Here is a 21,653-nt window from a genome sequence, read left to right as displayed (position 1 = left end):
GAAATTAAAATGAGAGATTAGAGTTAAATAAATAAATTACATAATATAATTGTCAGTACTTAAGTGTGTTTAAAAGCACATTGTTCCTCACAGTTACTACATTAAACTAACTTCTCATTTGCACAACTTTCAGCTATTACACCACCGTATTGCTCCAGTCGTTTGCAAAAACTCAAACCGTTAAGATGACTTTGGTCATGGCTGCTTCATGCATGTCTAAAAGTGCATCTAGTTGTAAACTGTGGTTCAAATCTGCAACAAAATGCACTTTGAGACATCTTTAGGATGGACATACTAATCATAGGAAGCATGGTTTTGGCTCAGGGTAGGGTCAAGAGTGTTTTTCCCGATAGCTGTAAAGTTGGCAGTGCAATCCCAGCTCTGATCAGTGCATGCTGTTGCTGTGCCCTTGAGCAAGTCAGTGGGCAACGTGATGAATGAGTGATACTCACAACCCAGCCTGACGAGTGTGGGGAGTGAGTACATAATGCTATATAAAGCATCTGTGAGGATCTAAAAAGCACTGTTTCAATCAGTCCAACTGTGCAGTACAGTGATAGCATGGTAAATAGGCTTAAAACAGCATGTTACAACATGGTAATTATGGTATGGTAATAACAGAGAATCTGGACATCCCTAAAGTTTATTCCATGGTAATATGACTCACCTAGCTCAGTATAAAAACTGTAAATCATCATAATATAAGTAAACTGTGAAGCAAAGTGCGACCGAGTGCGATACATTAATATTATAACTAGGACGTCTTTTTAGGATTGTTAGCCGGTAATTTTAAGATCATTACATCATATCATATTGTAATTGAATGAAGCTATGAATGCATTTTGTTGTCGTTATGGCCCAGTTCAGTCACATGCTCATATACTGAGGAGTAGAGATGTTCACTGCATGAGACAGCTCGTGTTGGGCAGGAAGTCTTGGACGTACGTGACGACGGCTTTGGACAGATACGTCATTGTCCCGTAGCTGCCACTGGGGGCGCTGTCGTAGAAGAAGTTGCAGATGCCCGTCGCTGGGTCCTTTTCCAGGAAGTAGTCGCCAGCGCTTAAGGACTTCTGTGGAGTTCAAAAAGAAGACAACACATTACTTGGTGATATGATTTGAATCCATAAGTGTTTTCTACTCATTTGTTTTCATTACCTGGTCGTTGAGGAAGAAATCGTTGGCCAAATGCAGTATTCGGTCGACGTGAAGGATGCTCCCGATGGTGTCCACGTCCAGGTCAGCGACCATCCCCAGAACCATGACCGTCTCCACCAGCAGCTGCCTGTACTCCGGCTGCTGCACGTGGTTCAACACTGACTCCACCTGCACCGCGAACTTAATCTCTCCTGCCGTCATCTGCACAGAGCCACGAGATCCAAAAAACCATCAACATGCTTCTCGTCTCCCTGTGGCATTTCTACTTTAAAATTAGGTGCAAACTATTGGCTGCTCTAGTCTGTAAGAGCAGACTGTTCCCAAGTCAAGGAGCTGCGACTGCAAAGGGCCTCTACACTGACACACGCCGTACCTCTGCGGTGGTGGACGACGGCAGCACGTATCCGTCTATCGACAGCCCGTGGCACTTCTGGAGGATCTTCCACACTCTCTGGTAGAAGCCCGTTGGGACTCTGTTTATTGCCCCATCCAGTCTGCGTCTCCTCAGCCACTGCCCCTGCCGGTCTTCCCAGATCAGCTGCCCGTCCCCGGGACATGAGCTAACCGGGGAGAGGATCCCGCTGGGGGTGGAGGGGCTGCTACAGCGCTGGGGGGAAGAGATGGTAATATAGTTTAGGGTTTGGAGTGTCCATTTAACTCAATCTCATGCACATTTCTGGGGGATTGGAGTGGAAGAAGCATGCGACTGCATAAGATATTTAGTTTTTTAGTCATCAATACAGTTATTGCAATGAATTCATTAGGATATCAGCACAGAGATCACACATTTTAGTAGTAAATGTATATGGAGAACAATAGATTTTATGCATATGATCTACATATGATCATTTGACCACTCATTGTGATACACACTGAAGTGAGCTGTAAAGACATGCGCGTTATTATTAAATGAATTCAAGTGACTAAACAGAGATTTTAGAGATGTAAACAACTGGTGAGAGGATATTACATCACTGTGTAAATAAGGTTGAGGACAATTTCCCACAAAAACATGCAGTCATTGGATTCCAGAGGGGCCATGCATAACTTCTGACTCAAAGACACACTAAAAAGGGAAAAGGCTTACTGCACTATAATAAACAGTAGCGCCAAATAAAACACATGTGCAATAAAAACAAAAACACAAAAATGATCCACATGGCCCTGAAGCCTTTTTTCCCTTTGAGTGCGTCTTTGATCAGTGCGGATAAAATATTGGAGTGAATTGGAGGAGATTCGGATGAGATGGTTTACCGTTGAACGAGGAGAAGTGACAGTGCTACTCAAGGAATGACCTCCGCTGATGATCTACACACGTACATTACACACAGATACAGATGGAGACGCAAGCAAAACTTTACTCAAAATGCAGGAGCGGTTCGATGAAAAGAAGCCCCTTCAAACGGACAATCTGATTATGCTTCCAGATCAAGGCGCAAAACTTCAACAAAAACAACGCGGTAGAGGTTCAAAGGCTGGAAAACATGAATGCGATGGATCACAAGTAATGTTTTACTGCCATGAGGTCAGCTGAATCCTGTTTTGCATTGTTAATGTCAGTGTTCTTGTATGTTGTTGTAAAAAAGAAAGGGTGGCATCATCTAGTTTAGGCTCTACATCTTCAATATGAGAAGAATGGATAGGGCGATTTAATTTCAAAAGTCCTGCACAAGTAGAGAAATACGATGCCAGAGTGAATGTTTGCTGTAATCAATCAAATAATCAAAGCTAAAGGTGGTCCAACCAAATATGAGAGCACAGCAGACTCACTTATTTACTTACGGTATAGCTTTGATGTTCTTGGTCAGACATCAGTAAAATGTAGATAAAGAGAGGCAATGTAGAAGTGAGTGGGTAAAACGGACCCCATGGCAGTTGCAAAGGGTAAAGAAATGTTCTATCACTTCAACAAATGTAGTTTTGAAGTTGAAAAACCTGCAAAAAAGATACATCACAATGCAAACTGTATGTAAAAAAATATGTTAAGTTCATATGACAGATAATGAACTCATGAATGTTTGGTTAATGAATCAGGCTCCACTGACGGATTTCGACTGAACAAAAATAACCACATGCTAAACGTGATCAAACCTAACGCACACTGAGTGGACGGGAGCCATCGAGCTGCAACCAGAGGCAGGGAGAAGGTTAGCGGGACTGAATTGGCTGAATTAGTTTGTTTGTTGTTTTGTTTTGTGATGCTGCACCTGCTTGATTTCGCTCTTGAGTTTATGAATCCCGGTGCGCTCGTTCTTGGTCGCTCCGGTGTGGCCGATTTCATGGATGGAGATGGCGGGGCTGGTGGCAGTGGACTGGATCGGACGCACTAGAGAGAGAAAAAACAAAAAACGTTTCTTCTCCTCTGCCAGCCTAGGACGACATGGCTAGATACTACATAAACATTACTCAAGGTCTCTGTGAAGAGCTCCCTACTGCACAAGCATAACCATAACAAAATAAAACCTAACAACCCCCAAAGAGCACCCCTTCTGCATCTGCCTCATGTGGATCTCTGTTTTTCTCGAACCCCCCCGGTTCATTGGGACAGGAAAAAAATCCAAAACGTGACCTCGTGTATTGTGTAATCCCCTCTATCTATTGTGTACTGTATATGTGTACTATATATGCTTTGCTTTAGCATCACTGTCACTTCAAAGAAAAGTTTGCAGCACCTTATCCTCTCTCATCGAATGTAATTTCGTTGTACAGTTTTATTGTATAATGACAAATAAAGCCTATCTAATTCTTTAGGGTCCATTCACTCATAGAGCCCATTGATTTTTCCTTTAGACATTTTGGAAACCAAAAAATTGGCGAGTGTCCATGTGCAAAACGAGCAGTATGTATAAAATATATGTTACGCATAACCATAACATTTCTGAAACATCGTTTTACAAGTTAAAAACACATATTGGAATACATCGCACCATGGTCAATGTTTGACACATCTGAGCTGATTATACGCAAGTCCTAATATTTGTCCCACAAACAAAAAGTCTGCAAGAGGGTTTGCAAAACTGTAAAAAAATATGATATCAAACTACATAATATATAAAATTAAGAATATATTCATAAGTTTATAATAAAAATTGCATAAGTACTAAATCTTACTGCTGCGCTCCACCCCAAACTCCTTTCCGCTGAGAATGTGATGGAGAAGGTTCTTCATCCCAAAAGGACTGAGACTCATCAGACTCTCGGACGCCTCCTCACCTGGAAACAATTTATTACATGATCTAATTTAACACAAAGATGGTGACGGTTCAATCCCCTCTATCCGCACTGTATTGTCTAAACCAGGGGTGCCCAAAGCGAAACAATTTTGTTGGCCCACAGAGTGACCTACTTTTGCGCATGTGGTAAATACTAACACTCTTCCATTCATTCTCAAAGATAAATATGGATGCAGTACACTTTTTGACCACCAGCGTCAAATTGGGGGCGCTGTTTCACTCCTTTCACAAAGTTAAGGAAACACTGTTGTGGTGTCTTGGTATTTATCAATCACAGAGCGTTGTACCAGCAACTTTCACAGTTTTCCAACTTTTATTGCAAAGGTTGTTAACATCAACAACAGTATATGTTAAAAAAAGTGACTTATAAAAGACTTGATGCTGAACTGACACTTCCAAAATAATCTAATGTGGCATTTTCTTTGAGTTTGAGTTTTAATATAGCATGTTATTTGCATAGATAGAAACAAATGCAAATGTAGTGTATCGAAAACATTAAAAGTAAATAAAATAAAGTAACTTCATAATTTGTAGTTATATGTGTTTTTCGTGCTTGACATCGCCGTGTTTGGCCCGCGACTCATAGGCACTTTTTCATTTTGGCCCTCGGAGACAAAAGGTTTGGGCACCCCTGGTCTAAACACTTATGTCTGTTCAAATAAACAACACAACGCCTGAATAAGTGGCAGTTTTCTCACCGGAGCAGTGGAGGCTGCGCGCCAGCTCAGTGGCCATGACCTGCATGATGAGTCCGATCCTGAGCCTCAACATGTCGCCAAACAGAGAGGGCTGAGAGCGCACGTACATGGCCAGATACACCATGATCTCCTAAACCAAAACACAACAGTCTATTTACCTGGTCCAGGATCAAACATCTGATAAATTCATCCGAGAATCACATGCATTCAGAACATACATTACCGCAAAACAAACTGTAAAAGGCTTGCGTAAGTTCACCTGAGTGAGCACTGCGATGCTGATGTCCTGTCCACTGGCTTCATAAATGAGGTTACTGAGTTCTTCAGGAGGGAGAGGACTGGAGAGACACAAGAGGAATCTTTAATTCACTAAACCACAATATTTTGTAAAGATCGTTTTTGTGTTTAAGCTGAGCGTACACAGTGATGACTCTTTCTCTTGGCTCAGGAGGAAGCCCCACTGTCAGCTGTTTGTGGTGAGAGATGAGGTCCGTGCAGGCCTGTGTGAAAAAGCAGATAATGAATAATGAATAAATGAATAAAACATTAGGTAATTAGTGTCTGTTATAATGTTGGATATTAAAATTGTTAGCTTATGATATCTGTAACAAACACACACAAACTTTAAATATATTAAGTTTCTTTCATTTTAAGGTAAAGCTTTTTAAGTAAAAGAATAAAAATACAGTATAATACCTGTAAAGCAAGTCTAAATGAAAACTATAGCATGGCTGAAGTAGATAGATAAGTATATGGATGGGTAAAAATAAAGTCCCACTGACCTCGGCCAGGACCTCCACTCTCTTTCGCAGCATCCCGGAGATGTACCTAATGAGGCCCCACTCTTTGGAGGCTCCGGCCTGAACATAGAGCTCCTCCAACAGCACACGCACACTCACGCTACCCTGCCCCGGACCGGAGAGCTCCACGGGCCAGTCTGCACCTCTGCTCACCGGCACAAAAAACACATTATATAGTACTGTAGATTATAGTTTATGTGAGGATTAAACTTTCAACCATTACTACTTTTGCATGCCATATGTGTTTGTTCATCTCCTGATTAAAAATGTCATGAAACCTTATGTAAACCTCATACTTCATCATGTAGAGTATATACAGGATGTCCGCCTGGTCCTGTAGAGTGGGACACTCCTTCAGCTGCTTCACCAGAGCCGAAAAGTCTGTTTTCCCCTGGGCGTCCCGGGGCAGGTGCAGGTCGGCTGCACTCTGGGGCTGCAGGAGTCAGACAAATGTTACAGTAGATGATGAAATGATGAAAAACAACCTGATTTGACAGTGAGGAGGGAGTTAAGTTCCTGCCTTCTGCTCCTTGTTGTGGTGGCCCTGATGAGGAACCTCCAGTAAGTTCAGTTTTTTTCTGTGTTTTCTGGACGTCATGGCAGGAGTGACAGGGAGATACATAGCAGTCTCTGAAACAAATTATAAACAGAATAGAATATCTCAGGAATAAAGTGAAAGGACTAAAAAATAAATAACTTACGTGGGATACTGATTCCCTGGACTTTGGCCATCAGAGAAAGAATGTCCCTCGTGGTGTGTTCGGCGCTGAAAACATGGTGCTGGCCCGTCTGGATAGGAGGGAGGTGGCTCTTCGTGGTGGTGCTGTGGAGCAGCTGGGTCAAATACTGGTCAAAGATGTCCTTGGAGGTTCCTAAATAAAAAAAAACATTGGTCAAATATACAGTCAAATATAGGGCTGGGCACCGTTACATTTGTTTCGATACTGGTACTTCAATGATATCTGGTTTTCGATTCCTGAACAATCCTTTTTTTCGATACCATTACCTATACTAAATTATTTGTCACACAAAACCATCAAACAGATGAATAATGTTTATTCCTTTTCCTTGCATTTAATTTCTTTTGCATTTGCATCATTTGTATGAGGTGAAACAGGGCAGAAAAAACACATTAGAATGTTTTCTTTCTTTTATCTTTTCCCTAATTTTCTCACGTTTTGTTCTCACAATTTTTTTTTAAATTTTTCCCTCAAATTTTCCTTCCAAATGTTTTTTTGTGTTTTTTCCTCAATTTTCTCCAATTTATTTATTTTTTCCCAATTTTGCCCCAAATTTTCCCTTTTTTTTTTTACTTTTTCCCCCTCAAATTTACCCCACTTTTTCCACTTATGCTTAATTTATTCCCACTTTTTTTTCTAAATTTCTTCCTTCTTTTATTTACTTTTCCACTTGTCTACCCAATTTTTTCTCAATTCCCCCCTTTTTTTTCCAACTTGTTTTGCCACTTTTTTTTCTTTTAAATTCTGATGACGAACAGCATCAAAACTTGAACATAAAGGTTTTATATTTCTTTTCGGTACCTGCTTTCAAGCCTTTTTTTTTTTAAGTAGAAAGTAGTACCTAAACCTTTTGACTGGAATCGTTTAAGGGCACCGTGCACTAGTCAAATAGCTTTTATTCAGTCACATGATCATTTAAAAGTGCTCAACATTGATTATTTATTAGTATTTGCTATTATGTGTTTACTGTATTGATAAATGGCACTTGTACTGCTGTGAGCTCTACCAGAGGCGCCGTAGGTGTCGTAAGTGTCTCCTAAATCATCTTCATCATCATCTACATCTCCCCCAAACTCCTCGTCTTCATCGAGGAAACTGAGGCGAGTGTGAAACGACGTGGTCTGGAAACTGGCCAGGTCTGACATCTGCACTCTGCAAATACAGCAGCAAGAACCAGGTGAAGGTCACAACTTAACATGTTTCAGTCTGTTTGGGCTTGTACAGATTTAGAGCTGTTTGGTGCCTTGTAGCTTTTGTAATGTAAAATACTGTATGTTCTGTGACTAGTCCTCGTGCCTCTCAGCTAGAAGGGGCCTTTCTGTGTGGAGTTTGCATGTTGTTTCCCCTATCACTAAATCAATGTGCAATAGGTTAATCCTCCAGCCAGGTGTTTCTGCACCACTGTCGCAGCCGCACTGAGGATGAGTCAAATGCAGAGAACGAATTTCCCTACAGGTATTAATAAAGTATGACTTGAATACTGCTCTATACAAACCTTGCGCCAACAAAGTAGCCGTCCTGAAGTTTGCGAAGAGTTGAAATAATACACGGATCAATGGCTTCTCCATCTTCAACTGAGGACAGAGACAGAGTGTAGAAAAATGAATATTAGTGTTTCTCAAACTTCATGGCCTAAATATTAGATTTATTTAATTCTTTTAGAAGAGATCATCCTTTATGCTAAGTGTTGTTCTGTTAAAACATGGTTCACACTCAGCTTAGCCATTATTTAGTCCAATTTAGGTCCAATATTATTTGAGGAGGTACTTGGTATGAAATGTTTCAGACCCACGGGCAAATAGGACAAAGACAAGGGTCGGAATAAGGATTTACAAAGTTTTATATCTTATTACAAATAACTGATCCTGATATTATTTAGACTGATCCCTGACAACGTAATCCCAGAGTCATATTCATAACCTAAGCACCAACAAAATGCTACAAATCAATGTGAAGTTACCCAACATGCTGCGTGTGATGGGGAACATGAGCGTGGGACGCCCTGTCATCCTCCAACACGACGAGAGATAGGCCACTTCTGTTCGCAGCATCTCGACGATCATTTGGTTGTCCAGGGCCAGGTAGAAATGGTGCTGGTCCAGAAACTAATACACAAAGAATTTCAAAAAGCATTTAAAGAATATACTTCAACATGAAATATATTTTTACAGTCTCGTTTATTTTAGTTTACCTGTGGAGTGAATATGTAAGACCTGTCTCTGACTTCGTAAAACTTCGATGTTCCCAAAACTCCAATGTGTCTGTATGGCCTCCCACTTAAATTCAGCTTCTTACTGTGTCCTGAAATGAGCCACAATCATCACTTTAACTGAGACTCAATTCAAAGGGTTTTCTGAGTGACTTTGTACCGAGTTTGACGTAGATGTGGCTGAGGATTCGCGCGGGCAGAACTCGAATCGGCTGCACCTCTGAAAACATCTGGACTTGGAACCCGAGGTCACTCAGTAGCTCCTGGATCTCCTTCGACTCGGCCAATACACAAACTGATACATATAAACAGAGGCGTTTTGTTTAACTGCCCTGCCTACATTATATGGCACAACAAAGCTTCTACAAAAACCCTATAAACCAAAAATGATCTTATTTTACATGTTAGGTGATGAGAGAAAACAAATGTACCTTGAACAACAACATCTGGTTTGACATTTGTAGAGAATCTTCTGTTAAGAGGATCAATCTCTCCTGGAGCCAAAAAACCCTGCATAACACAAACAATTAACTTTTTTTGGCTGACATTTATGTTTCATTGATCCATGTACCCAGTGCGGTCGTTACCTCGGCCAGCAGACAGCCCAGGATGTACAGAGACTGGCCCCACATGTGCGGCAGCTGCCCCAGAGACACTCGGTCAACACTGTGAGGATTCTTATACTCTTCTTCAATCTGAAAACAATGAATACTCCATATTGGATAATGTTTTTATGCAAATAATGTCACATTGAACCTGAATTAAAATCACACAGCTACTAACTACTCATCTATCCTGCCTTTCTCACTTTTTTACAGTCACCGAGGCAACGGGGATTACGGCGACTACGGGTGCAACACAACACACAGAAACTTTTAAAGCATAAAAATAGCTCTATTATCCAGTATTTTGCATAAATGCTAAAGAATTGTTAGCAACTGTGAACATAACGCAATATAAAAGTATTTTGGCGACTGAAAGATGCCGAGTAGATGTTTCAAACATTCAGTGTGTATGAAGCGCTGCTGCAAAAAGGCAGATGGACAATGGAGATGATTTTTTTCACTCAAACTTGGCTGTAAATACTGCTGGCTAGCAGTTAGCTTTGCAGTTAGCTTCTTCATGATTCCATTAGTGTGTATTGGTGGCTCTGAAACGGAGGCAGGAATTGTGGTTTTCTGGCCAGAGTCACCAGGGGGAGATGAAAGACCCCCCAATCATCCCATTGACACTCGTATTACCCCCAGAGGGACTACGAAAAGGATTCATTAAGGTAAAAAAGTTACATAGTACTGCTTTAACAATAATGACATTAAAAGAAGGTGTGGCGAGTACCCCTTTTCAAGCTATACTGTTACCTAACAAACAAGCAAAATCTTTTCCTTTTAACATTTGATTTGATATGTGAGGCAGCATCTGTTCTAACTTAAATATATACATGATATTAATTTAATTTCTACAGCATTAGCATTGAGCTGGCAGCAGTTTCCCCTTAAAGTGCCCTCCTGTTTATCTATGTTTAGACGTAGATTACCTTGTCATGTGGCACTGAATACAACTCGGGCAGTAGCTTGATGCCGTTCTTCTGTCTGATCAAAATCCCCTCGAGTGCTTCTCGATACTCCTCCACCTACGACATGCACAAGACGTCACAGTTTTATGAACAGAATCAAAAATATCATCAATATCTGCCTGTGGTATTATGGAGGACTGTTACCTGGCCGTGCTCCCCTGAAAAAATCCCATCCAGAATCAGGTAGGTCCAGAAAAGAGGCCACTCGCATTCAATGTTCTCAAACAGTTTGAGCTCAGCCGGGTCGTAGTGCAGCCGTGTGGGGTCCTGGGGAAAACAATAAGCCTTAGAGTAAAAGATCATGCATAGTTGTGGCTCAAGAACATGCTTTTGGGCACCTCAGCATGTTAATACTAATTGAATAAGAAAGGGCAGTTTCAACCAGGAGAGTAAAGTTGACGGCAGCCAAAAAACATGTATCCCCTCCCAGACAGGTGAAACATTCTCTTACCTCTTTTGGACACCGATATCCATCCCTTATAAAGCGACAGCAGCCGTAACGACCCTACATTTAAAAATAACAGTGAATATTGAGATTACAAATGAGTTTAATTATCGAAAGTGTTTTTTTAGTACCTGTAGTTTGTTGATGATCTCTGACTTTGTAACAGACACGAGTTCAGCATTTTCAACAGCAAAAGCAGGAAAAGAAATGACCGACAAAAGACCGGCGTCGATCTCTTTCGAAGGTGAAGCTCTCGGCAGCATCGAGCACAGAATGGACTAGGAAAGGGCCAGACAGTAAGACAAATTAACAGGACTTTTGTGTAAATGGTGGGAGACCCTGGTGTAGTCCATGGTTAGTAATTGTTCAGGTATGGGTATCAGGTATTTGGTATATGGTGTTCATCATCTATAGGGCTTTTACAGGTAGCAGCAAGTCAACCTCAATGCTTTTTAATGGCATTTCATCTGATTTAGTACTAGTTTAGTCTGGGCATAGCTCTGTTTTAGTGGCTTTCATTACCTGGCAGTGTTCAACTTCATCAGGTGAAACATGGATCACAGACTTGGGTCCTCCGTGAGCACCAAAAAGATCCAACTCATCGATGGCCTCAAGAGCCGCCTGAAAATAATATTAAAAGCAAATTGTTTCAGTGAGTAAACTGAGGATAAAAGAAAATGGATTAAGCATTTGAAACACAATAGATTAGTAGACTATATAAACTTTTAGAAGGTAGAAACCTCTCTCGAACTGCATCAGTGGTTTCTGTACCACATTGTTTTGTTGGATGCTTTTGTACGTCTTTGCTGTGTTTTTGTGGGGATCGATGGATTTTTTTCACTGCAGAGAGTCCATGATGGTCCTGAAGAAGCTAGCTTGTCTGCTAAACCCATTTGACACCTACAAATTTCTTCTTCTGAGACAATGAAGAGGCACCAAGAGCCCCCACACCTGCAGCACAGTGGAGGCGTCACCTGAGGCGCTACAGGAAACAAAAAAGGGACAAACAAGGTATCTGGGCGAGACTCGCAGCAATGCCTTCTATTGCTCTGGCTAATGGACGTTCACTGGAGAAGAAAACAGATTAACTGCTAAACTCCTCCCAGCAGAGTGCAGGACACCACGCTCTGAAACAGGGACAAACCCATGAGCTACAATTTCCTCTACCTCAACAGGGGCAGCACGGCTCAGTCGAGGTGGCTCAGAACTAACACCTGAACACTATTTCATTGCATGCTTGTACAACTTACTCACTTAGAAGCCAGAGAGTTTCTTATAGTATGGGATTGCATCAAACCACCATTTACTGTTTATTTCCTACCAACAGAACGGGCACTGTACTTTTTCTGACTCTACAAAGGCCCTACTGCTCCTCCTTTTAAAAGGTATGAGTCTATGCTGCATTTACCTGCTAAATAAGACCATAGGTGGACTTTAACCACAGCAGTCCAGTGTGTTCCTACCTTGGCCATGCCTATGGAGCTCGCGTTCAGCTCAGCAATGCCTTGATTGGTTTTGTCCCCACGTTCCCACATCCCATAATCCTACAGGGGGGAAAAAAACACACCTAAAAGCATCTGATCACCATCTTAATTCGTTTAAATGAGTCATGAACAGTGGTACTTACTGCTACTTTATATGCAGCTTCTATGTAGAAGACGAGGTTTTGAATGAATGCGACTTCATCCAGATTTGAAATGATACGGAGTCCTGCGAAAAACCACAATCGTGATTCATGATAATGACCTAAGCGATCGGCGTTTGTTTTCTACTTTCTACGTTTATATGTGTATAATCATTTAAGAAGCATAATGCAGAATTTACCATGCCAATTTATTGGACATTAAAGGTGCATTATGGAACTTTTTATGCCGAAAAATCAAACTTGGTATTTGTGCTTATTTCACCTTGTAGTGACCCTGCATCTGTATGTAGGATCAATTGTTTTGTAGTTTTTCTGGTAAGAGGCTCCGTTAGCAGTGAAAACCTGACAAGCAATTGATCCTGGAGCGTCTTAGAGACCACTGTAATGGAAAGTAAAGGCATGACCACTCATACAGCCGCAGGGTCATTAATAATAATAATAATAATAATAAATTTTATTTGTATTGCACTTTACATGTGAAGAACACATCTCAAAGTGCTACAGTTGACAAAGACAAACAAAACAGAAACAAATAGAACATATCAATAGTAAAAACACAAGGAATATTATCAGTTAAAAACACAAGATAACACACTAAGAATAAGCCGCACAAAATAAGTGGGTCTTAAGTTTACTTTTAAAAACCTCAATAGACTGTGGTGCCCTCAGATGGTTGGGGAGGGCATTCCACAGTCGAGGAGCAGCTGCCTGGAACGACCTATCTCCCATAGTGCGGAGCATTACAAGGTCAAATATGTACAGATATCGATATATCGATATAGCATAATGCATCTTTAAACTTAAGGTAAAAAAACAAAGAGAGGAGGGGCATCTGGCATAAAATGAATGCTAAATGAACATAACCAACAATAACAATGTCTTATGAACTCTAATGAACGGCAAACAAATATAGTACCAAATCAGAAAGGCTGACACACATAAGCACCAAAATGTCCTTGTAAAGGATTTCCTTGTAATTGGATGTTTGAGCCCTGTCCAGCTGTACCTGAGGCGGTCATCTGTGCCAGCATGAGCAGGTAGATGGAGGTGGCATCGACCTGCAGGTGCCCCCACTGGTCGTCGCCCACCACTGTGGCGCAGGTCGGAGTGTCGTATTTGGCGTGAAGACAGTCCTTTGTGCTCTGAGTCTGCTTGAACTTCTCCACTTTGGGCACCTGAGGGCAGAGTGGAGCAGTGTTTGCCAAAGGCCCCCAAACATAATAGAATTAGAGGGAGGACTCTTTTGTAGAGTTGTCTTTTATGTAAAGTGGTTCCCAAAGTGGGGGTCAGGGCGCCTCAGAAACTCGCAAGCACTGAGCTGAGGGTCCCAATTGTTTTTTAAGAGACAAATATTTATGTAGTGTGTATTTTATATCTCAATTGAAAACAGCATAGATTTGTAAACTGAGGTCAAATATCGAGTTGGACAATGTACATACTTATTACTAAACTATATGATGAATTTTGATTGATATGACTGTATCTACTACTGTATTTCTGGTATATTTTTTTTTACAGTGGGAGCCCCAGATTCAAGTAATAATGTAATAAAGTTTTGATGATAGTCATGATAATGTTGATCTGTCCATCTCTTCATATTACCTTCAGCAACAGTTGCTGTTTCCTCAACAGTTTTTACTAGAGGTTTACTGTGTGTTGTCTGTGCATGTATGAACAAGAGTAAAACTAGACAAACACAGCTATCTCTGCTTGTTTTAAAGGCCTTGAAAAAAATGGTTCAGACATGAACTGTATATTTACTGTAGTATTGTTTGTTTGTCTTACCTGCCGCATCATGCACTGAAGGAGTCCCTGCATCAGCTTCACCACACTCTGCCACGGAAATGATGAATAAAAAAGTCACCATTACAGTGTCATTGCGTTATTTAAAAAAAAAAACTGTCAAATTACATATCTTTTAATTAATAATTTGAATGTTTAAAAATCTTTGCTCAGTTACTGACTTTTCAGCTTTTTACAGTGATTGCCTTTAACTAAAAACAATAAATATATATTGTCTATACACAGTCAGCAGTTATTTTGTTTTAAATGGGGGGTCGAATGAAATCACGAATCAAGTTTTTTTATATAAGGACAAAAAAAAACACCCAGCTCCAATAATATGTAACACCATGATATCATTTACACATTTACACATTTAATATATTCTTATAATTGTTTTGAGTTTTTAGGGTGTTTTATTGCAACGCTCCATCTAAAACTGTAATGTCATTGTCAAGTCATTATGTAGAATGCAAAGAGGAATAACACAAGTGGCGGAGCCAATTCGGGTAGAGGGCGCTCTGGGAGTGGCTCTACCTAAAAGGTTAAAGGGTGCGCCAATCTAGCGCCAGGTGTGGTGCTACAGAGGCAAATGGTTTTGACTGTGCTCGTGTGTGCTAAAACAATAATCTACTATAGCTATATGTTCTCTCTTCCTGATATAATAAATGGATTGGCATATCCAACTGGACATCTGCAGTACTTTTTTCCATCTCACAGTAATCATTCTGCACATGGCCGACAGCGCCACAACAACAAGGCTTATGCAGGAAGCAAGTTCAATCTAATGATTTAATGATAAGACACAATGTTTAATAACTGCACTTTTTGTCTATTTCAAATTTGATTTGAGAATGTATGGAGTTAGAAATCGAGCAATGTCATTCTTATTTAAAAAAAAGGTCAAATTATTCAAATCTAATTTCAATTATATTTAAGGTCTTATATCCATGCCCTGCAGAAACCCTGTTTCACCCAATAGTTCCCAGCATGCAAAAATGAACCCTGAACTCTTAGTCCAAATTTAACCTGCATTCCAACCAGAGCAAACAGAGCGTACTATACATTAACCTCACCTGCTCCAGCTCGTACGCTTTGGCCTTGTCCTCATCGCGGTCTGCATTTTTGCGGTAGGCCATTCCCAGCGCCCACACGGACAGAATACTGTAAACATTGTCCCGCACCCAGGCATCTCTCTTCTGGGAACTGGCGGGAAGTAGGCCGGTCACTGGGTCCTGAAATATATTGTCACGGTCAGAAAGACCTGTGATTTTGCAATATATTGTGGCTTTCTGCCTTGTGCATAAAGAAAAAGTGTTATTGTGAAATTGTATTGGTCCCTTTTCATTGTTTACACATTAACAGGCCATCTCAAATGTAGAAAATACAGAACGCATTGCTTTGGTCTAGAGCTTCTAGAGCTCGCAAACTGAATGAGCGTAATAGGGTCCTATTTTTCTCATTCATACATGAGTATGGCCTCGTTTAGACTTGTTTGGACCTGGTTTTGAGTTGGTGCCGCCTTCACTACGACATTATTTCAATCCAATAGTTCAGCCCTGCTTTGGTCTATAGATTTTGTACCATGTTTGACCTACGAAATAGATAAGACTTAACTTTTGGGCCCAAATTATTGGATTTTTTTATTGGCTTTACTTACCGTGCAGTCCTTAGTGCATCCTCTATTACACAGTTATGAGAAATAGTTTATTCTATCTCCTTTAACTATACTACTATATGAGCACTGCTGTAGTATGGAAACATTAGACCTATATATTTATAACCATACAATCCCAAGTGCCACATAACTGACATTTGATTCACTGTTTATTCTTAGGGAAGGCTCCAGCTGATATAAACCCAAATGCCTCTTGATAAGGGACATGCTGTTTTTTGACCTTTGCCCCAAACATTTTTTCTGTATATTCCTCGTTTACACTGTACTCAAATCATCATGGGAGAGCAACATGTGTGAACGGTTAAGAAGGCTACGGTAACGTGAAGACAAACATTAGATTTAAAAAGGCAATTGGTAAAAAATAAAAATAAGAAGGTCTTGAATGTGAATGGTGTGGTAATAGGTTGATAATTTCATTTAGGGTTTAAAGAATTTCACAATTCACCAAAAGTAATTCAAAAATTCACTTCATTAAACTACTAAACCACTATATAAACTACTATTTATAAGGGGAAATTATATTTGTTTTTTAAGTGATATGGCTCACATGCACCCTCCTCTGCGTCACTGTCCTCAGTTTGCACTCGTTCTTACCATGAGGTTCGCACTCATTCAAATATTCCTTTTTTTCATAATACTGGGTAAATGCCGGAAATGCTTTTCCAATAAGGGGCACTGCCAATATTAGCCAATAGCACCATCAACTTCAAGTTCAATCAATATCTCATCAATGCTGTATATATAAAAGCTTTGGGAGGGTAGGATTATTGCTTTCTATGGCGTTTTGCCCCGGTAGCTTTGCAGAAACACGAGGCAAAACTCACCTGATGGCACAGGATAGTCTCATGCACCAGCCTGGCATAACCATCCAGCCGGACTCCCGAGTTACTTCGACTCCTCATTCTGATCCCTGCGCAAACAAAGCCAACAAGTTACACATTTGGACACCAAGCCGCGTGTCTTTACAAATATGTCAGGCATTTTTGTGTGTGTGTGTGTTTTCCCCCCTTTTTTTGAAACGTACCGTGCCTTGGCTCATCTTTGAAAGTCTGTGATCCATTTTAATAGCAGGGCACCTTCACTGCGTCGCGGAGGGGGAGCTGCTAGGGAAGCCGTATGCTAGCCCGGATGCTAGCGCTCAGCAAAAATCGGGAAAGAAAATGTAAGATTGTTGTTGCATCCGCATAGTTTGTCAATCAGAGTAAGGATAGATTAACAGTATGGTGAGGCATTTGAAAGAGGATCGAGCGCTGCGTGACGAGTTTCCATCGGGTGAGCACGAAATCTCTCCTGTAGTTCTTGATTCATCCAGCAGAGGGCGCCAGAGTAGAGGATTTAGTTTTCAATACATCTTGAGCCGCAAAAATATTACAAATGTTGCGGCTACTTCTGTACGATATATGAATGGGAAACAGAAACCCAGTGTCACAGTATCGCTTTCCCCGGTTGACTCTTTCATCATCTACTAAGATAGTGATTATTAAATTAGATTAGTATCCCCAAAACTTCATTGGGGTCCCTAGAGCTTAAAAGAGGTCCAAGCTATACAGGTTGATAGAGTTAATGAAGGAATGACATTTTAATTTATTGTATTCATTCAATAGAGATGATTATAATATCACCATGTCTTTAGTCATCTCAAACTATTACAACTATATTTTCATTTTTTGAGGTACAGTAAGGTTTGAAAGGGAAGTCTTAGGCCATGGAGTCACGTCACAGAGATGGGGAACTGATCTCACAGTGGATAAACCATAATGTGGATAAACCATTTATATAATAGATCCATGGGATGAACTCGCTTGCTGCAACAGCTCGTAAGGTGCTGCAGTCAAAAGCAAAGATAAATGCGAAATGAGAAGGGAGAGAAATGATGACGAAAGAGGAAGCAAACATATTGTTCAAAATATGAATAACAAAGCAAAAGACACGCAGGGCTGAGATAATTTTGGGCCAGCTTCAAATAGATTTACCGATTTTAAAAATAAAATAAAAATGAGTCTTCTTGAGTTTATTTTAATGACGTATGAAATAACGGGATTGTTCAGCCAATCACGGCGCAGTGCTCGTGCTCCCTCAGCCAATCACAGCCGCTCTGCTTCCACAGTCGCGCTGTTAGCTGTGTAGCATCAGGGGCTAACAGCGAGACATCACTGGCTCTTCTTTACTTTTTCTGCTATTTTTGTTATGTTTATCGAATGAAATTATAGAAGACAAGCCAAGGGAAACCTCCAAGCTTTCATCAATGGTAAGGATTTGTATATTTGTGGGTAGACCGCTGTCACGCGAGGCATGAGAAACCTGAAATTACACTTTCTCTCTCTTTATTGTATTGGGGTTAATTCAAATAACTGTATTGGAGTTAATTAGATGAAATCAACTAATTTTTTACAAACATCAATCAATGATCTTGTTTTGTTCTCTTCATATGCATTTTTGGATGCCATCTGCTTCTACAGATGTTGTCAAAAGTGGTCTCTTTTTTTTTAGATGCTGGACAAATTCTAGCTAGTTAGTCTCTCATATAATGTTTACACTTTACTGTGCAGGTCTTTTTGTAATGGTTAACGAAAGTAGTAAACACGACAATATATATGGTATGAAAGTTCCTTCAAAGAATTGAGACCTTACTTAATTCCTTGTTTCTTCATATTTTCTATTAGTGCCTGGTCTCTGGCCCGTCCAAAAGGCTTTTATGCATTGCTGTTCAATGGAATAATTTCTGTTTCCTGTAGATGCAGTTCATGCTGTTATTCAGTCGCCAGGGAAAGCTGCGGTTACAGAAATGGTATGTGCCTCTGTCTGATAAAGAGAGGAAGAAGATCTCAAGGGATCTGGTCCAGACCATTTTGGCCCGAAAACCCAAAATGTGCAGCTTCCTGGAGTGGAGGGACCTCAAGATTGTCTACAAGAGGTAAGGAAAGAAACTGGAAACACAATCAATCCATCAACATTATAAGAGTCACAATGTCTGCCTTTCATGGTTTTTGGTAAACTGGAGATAATCAAATGTTTTGTTTATAAAAAGCCTTTGCTTCAAAGACTTTTTGTTTCAAACTCATTGGTGCAGTTTGTGATGTGCTGAAGCGACTGACTCCCCCTCACAAATCACAGCAACACAATGGACAACAATGATTCAGACTTGCTCCGAGTCGTTGGTGATTGTACAGAATTACATTGTGTTGCCGCTGAACACAACAAAAACAAAGAGATCAATAGAGACGGTGACTCAGCAACTCGAAATGCAGTTCGTTTCTCAAACGAAATGTGGAGACAAATGCACATATTTCTTTATTCTTTTCACAAGTCGTTCAGCTTAAATATTGTGTTGTATCTTTAGAGAAATGCCAAAATAGAAAGAATAACACTGCAGCCAATAAACTGAAAAAATGTGGGACAATCAAGGCTCCAGCAGGGCTCTCTAAAGAAGAAAATAGGAATAACAATCTCTAATAGTAGAAGTAATACAAAGTTTCCCGCGTCCCTCCAAATGAAGGATGTGTTCCTCTTATAATATGTACTAGTTCCACCTTTGACAAGCACTGCCTTTACGTTTCAGATATGCAAGCTTGTATTTCTGCTGTGCTGTTGAGGACCAGGACAATGAGCTGATTACCCTCGAGATCATTCACAGATACGTGGAGCTGCTGGACAAATACTTTGGCAGCGTGAGTTTTAAATGACAGTACGAAGACACTGACCAAACTTATTGCTTTTAGGCTTTGTGACCTTTTGCCGTGTTGTGTTGTAGGTTTGTGAGTTGGACATCATTTTCAACTTTGAGAAGGCCTACTTTATCCTGGACGAGTTCCTGTTGGGGGGAGAGGCTCAGGAAACGTCCAAGAAAAATGTGCTGAAGGCAATCGAACAGGCCGACCTTCTGCAAGAGGTACAAGCCCAAAACTTTAACGCATTTATACAACAACATTAAGCAAGAAAAGGCTCATTTACACAAAGAAACAACTCAGGAGAAGCTCTACTGCATCTGCTCTTCACATGGCTGACTGAAATGTCTCATGACACGTTGAAAATCTGATCCAAGATGGTAATTTTAAGTTTTATTAGCAGTCTGTAATGTTCATGTGAGAATATTCTCTTCACCTTTTTATAATCCAAGGTCAAGGAATTGTAAAAATAGATAATCCTTTACTCTATTCCATATGGCCAACATAAAAAAAAAAAGAAATAACTATTAACATAAGTTAAAGTAGAACATTTCTGGTCTTGAGCCTAGTTTTAGTCACACCTAACTTTACAGCACAATGTTAACATGGTAATTGGATAGGAATAGCTTGGTAACTAGGAATAACAAGATACTATGAATAATACAGCCCTTTTCCCACATCATTACCAAGTAAATACACTTACCATGTGTTGTTTCCTAATTTACTGTCTTTATACTGGGTTAGAACAGGTATACAGGTAATATGTCACTGTCTCTTTGGACCTCGAGTCCGTAATAAAGTTGAATTTTATTGAATATACTGTGCCACCTAGTTTTGCACCAAGGTCTGTGTCTTTACTCCTTTGTCCCATTGTACTGGGCAGGAACGATTATAAATGCACCAACGTTCACGTTCACAAAACCATTTGGTCTATCTTGTGTCTCATTTACAGGAGGCCGAGGCCCCGCGCAGCGTGTTGGAGGAGATTGGCCTGACATAGATCATCTGCGTAAAGGCACAACTCACGCCCCTTACCTCTCCCCCGTTATTCGTCAGTGTTGTGTATATTTTGACCATCAACAAACTGTAAATTTGTTATCCGTATTCTCTCGTGACGTCTTCTGCTGTGGTGCCAACTGTGGTTTTGTTGTCTACGTGTGTAAAAACAAAAAATCTTTACTCTCAACTACCAAGGAGCACAATTGGTCTTCTTCACCCCCATTAAAACTCCATATCAGTGGTTCTCAAACTGTTCCCAACAAGTGCAATTTGAGAAAGATCTACAGTCTTTAAAAAGAGATTTAAAATTGAAAGCACTAAATCAAGAACTAGGGCTAAACTAGGCCCTTGTACAACAAAGCTCGAGGATTAGCAAGATAATTTTAGAGTTAACCTAGGTTTACCGGTACTTACCTGAATCACTTTCTCAGATTAAGTTCCCATTACCATCTAATTTTTTAATCAAAAGTAACAATGACCCAACTTGCATTTATCCAAGACTAAACGTGGTCTGAAACAGGACTACTAGACAGGACCAACAATAAACCAGGACCAAACGGGATCTAAATAAGTAATAAAACAAGGAGCTGCAGAAGATACTTGTACTACAGTTTAGGGAACCACTACCACAAATGATGTAGCAACATATACCTGGATTTGTGACACCGTTTGGCTTAAAAAAAAAGAAAAAAAGGTGCTACGATGTACAACTTTTATAAAAACTAGACATGGCACCTACAATCAAAGCTAAGTGTAGTTAGCAAGTCCCCTTTAAACAGTGTTAATTCAGTATTTTTGCCTAATTGTAGCTAATGTGTATTTCTTGTCAATGTTCCTGAGTTGTCTTAATTGGCCTGCGTAAACTCGTCTCAGGTCACACCCAAGATGCCCATAGCTTTATCCAGGAGGAAATCTATATCAAAAACTTATTGTGCATTATGACACTTTGGCTTACTCTGAAAAGGCATACTATGTAGGATATAAAAGGCAACAAATTGACTTAGGTCTTTAATTAAAATTACCTTGTG

General features: G+C 40.2%; 2 protein-coding genes across 3 annotated transcripts; one reads left to right on the top strand and one right to left on the bottom strand.

The window, feature by feature from the left end:
* Nucleotides 1-97: 97 nt before the first annotated feature.
* On the bottom strand, nt 98-17,268 carry phka2 (phosphorylase kinase, alpha 2 (liver)). Its single transcript, XM_079554866.1, has 33 exons — nt 16,986-17,268; nt 16,786-16,871; nt 15,360-15,518; nt 14,287-14,334; nt 13,508-13,676; nt 12,484-12,566; nt 12,320-12,400; nt 11,379-11,477; nt 10,988-11,134; nt 10,863-10,916; nt 10,556-10,678; nt 10,373-10,468; nt 9,426-9,533; nt 9,270-9,348; nt 8,999-9,133; nt 8,821-8,930; nt 8,590-8,734; nt 8,125-8,203; nt 7,636-7,781; nt 6,591-6,761; nt 6,410-6,519; nt 6,186-6,322; nt 5,872-6,034; nt 5,510-5,589; nt 5,349-5,427; nt 5,090-5,219; nt 4,270-4,371; nt 3,366-3,484; nt 3,259-3,282; nt 2,413-2,466; nt 1,532-1,765; nt 1,159-1,359; nt 98-1,073 (listed from the first exon to the last, which is right to left on the bottom strand). The coding sequence occupies exons 2-33, from the start codon at nt 16,861-16,863 to the stop codon at nt 900-902; spliced, it is 3,717 nt and encodes a 1,238-aa protein (XP_079410992.1). The 5' UTR covers nt 16,864-16,871; nt 16,986-17,268; the 3' UTR covers nt 98-899.
* Nucleotides 15,606-21,500, top strand: LOC306961905 (AP-1 complex subunit sigma-2-like). Of its 2 annotated transcripts, XM_079554863.1 has the most exons (6): nt 15,606-15,616; nt 18,170-18,209; nt 18,697-18,875; nt 19,521-19,629; nt 19,713-19,850; nt 20,579-21,500. In XM_079554863.1, the coding sequence occupies exons 2-6, from the start codon at nt 18,207-18,209 to the stop codon at nt 20,624-20,626; spliced, it is 477 nt and encodes a 158-aa protein (XP_079410989.1). In that variant the 5' UTR covers nt 15,606-15,616; nt 18,170-18,206; the 3' UTR covers nt 20,627-21,500. The 2 variants fall into 2 exon arrangements, with proteins under 2 accessions (XP_079410989.1, XP_079410988.1); XM_079554862.1 differs by lacking the exon at nt 15,606-15,616 and having other exon boundaries at nt 18,051-18,209.
* Nucleotides 21,501-21,653: the final 153 nt, after the last annotated feature.

Source organism: Gobius niger, assembly GCF_951799975.1.
Source record: "Gobius niger genome assembly, chromosome: 4".
NCBI classification, from domain to species: Eukaryota; Metazoa; Chordata; class Actinopteri; order Gobiiformes; family Gobiidae; genus Gobius; species Gobius niger.
The sequence above is the reverse complement of the archived record's forward strand: the minus strand, read 5'-3'. Positions and strand labels throughout refer to the sequence as shown.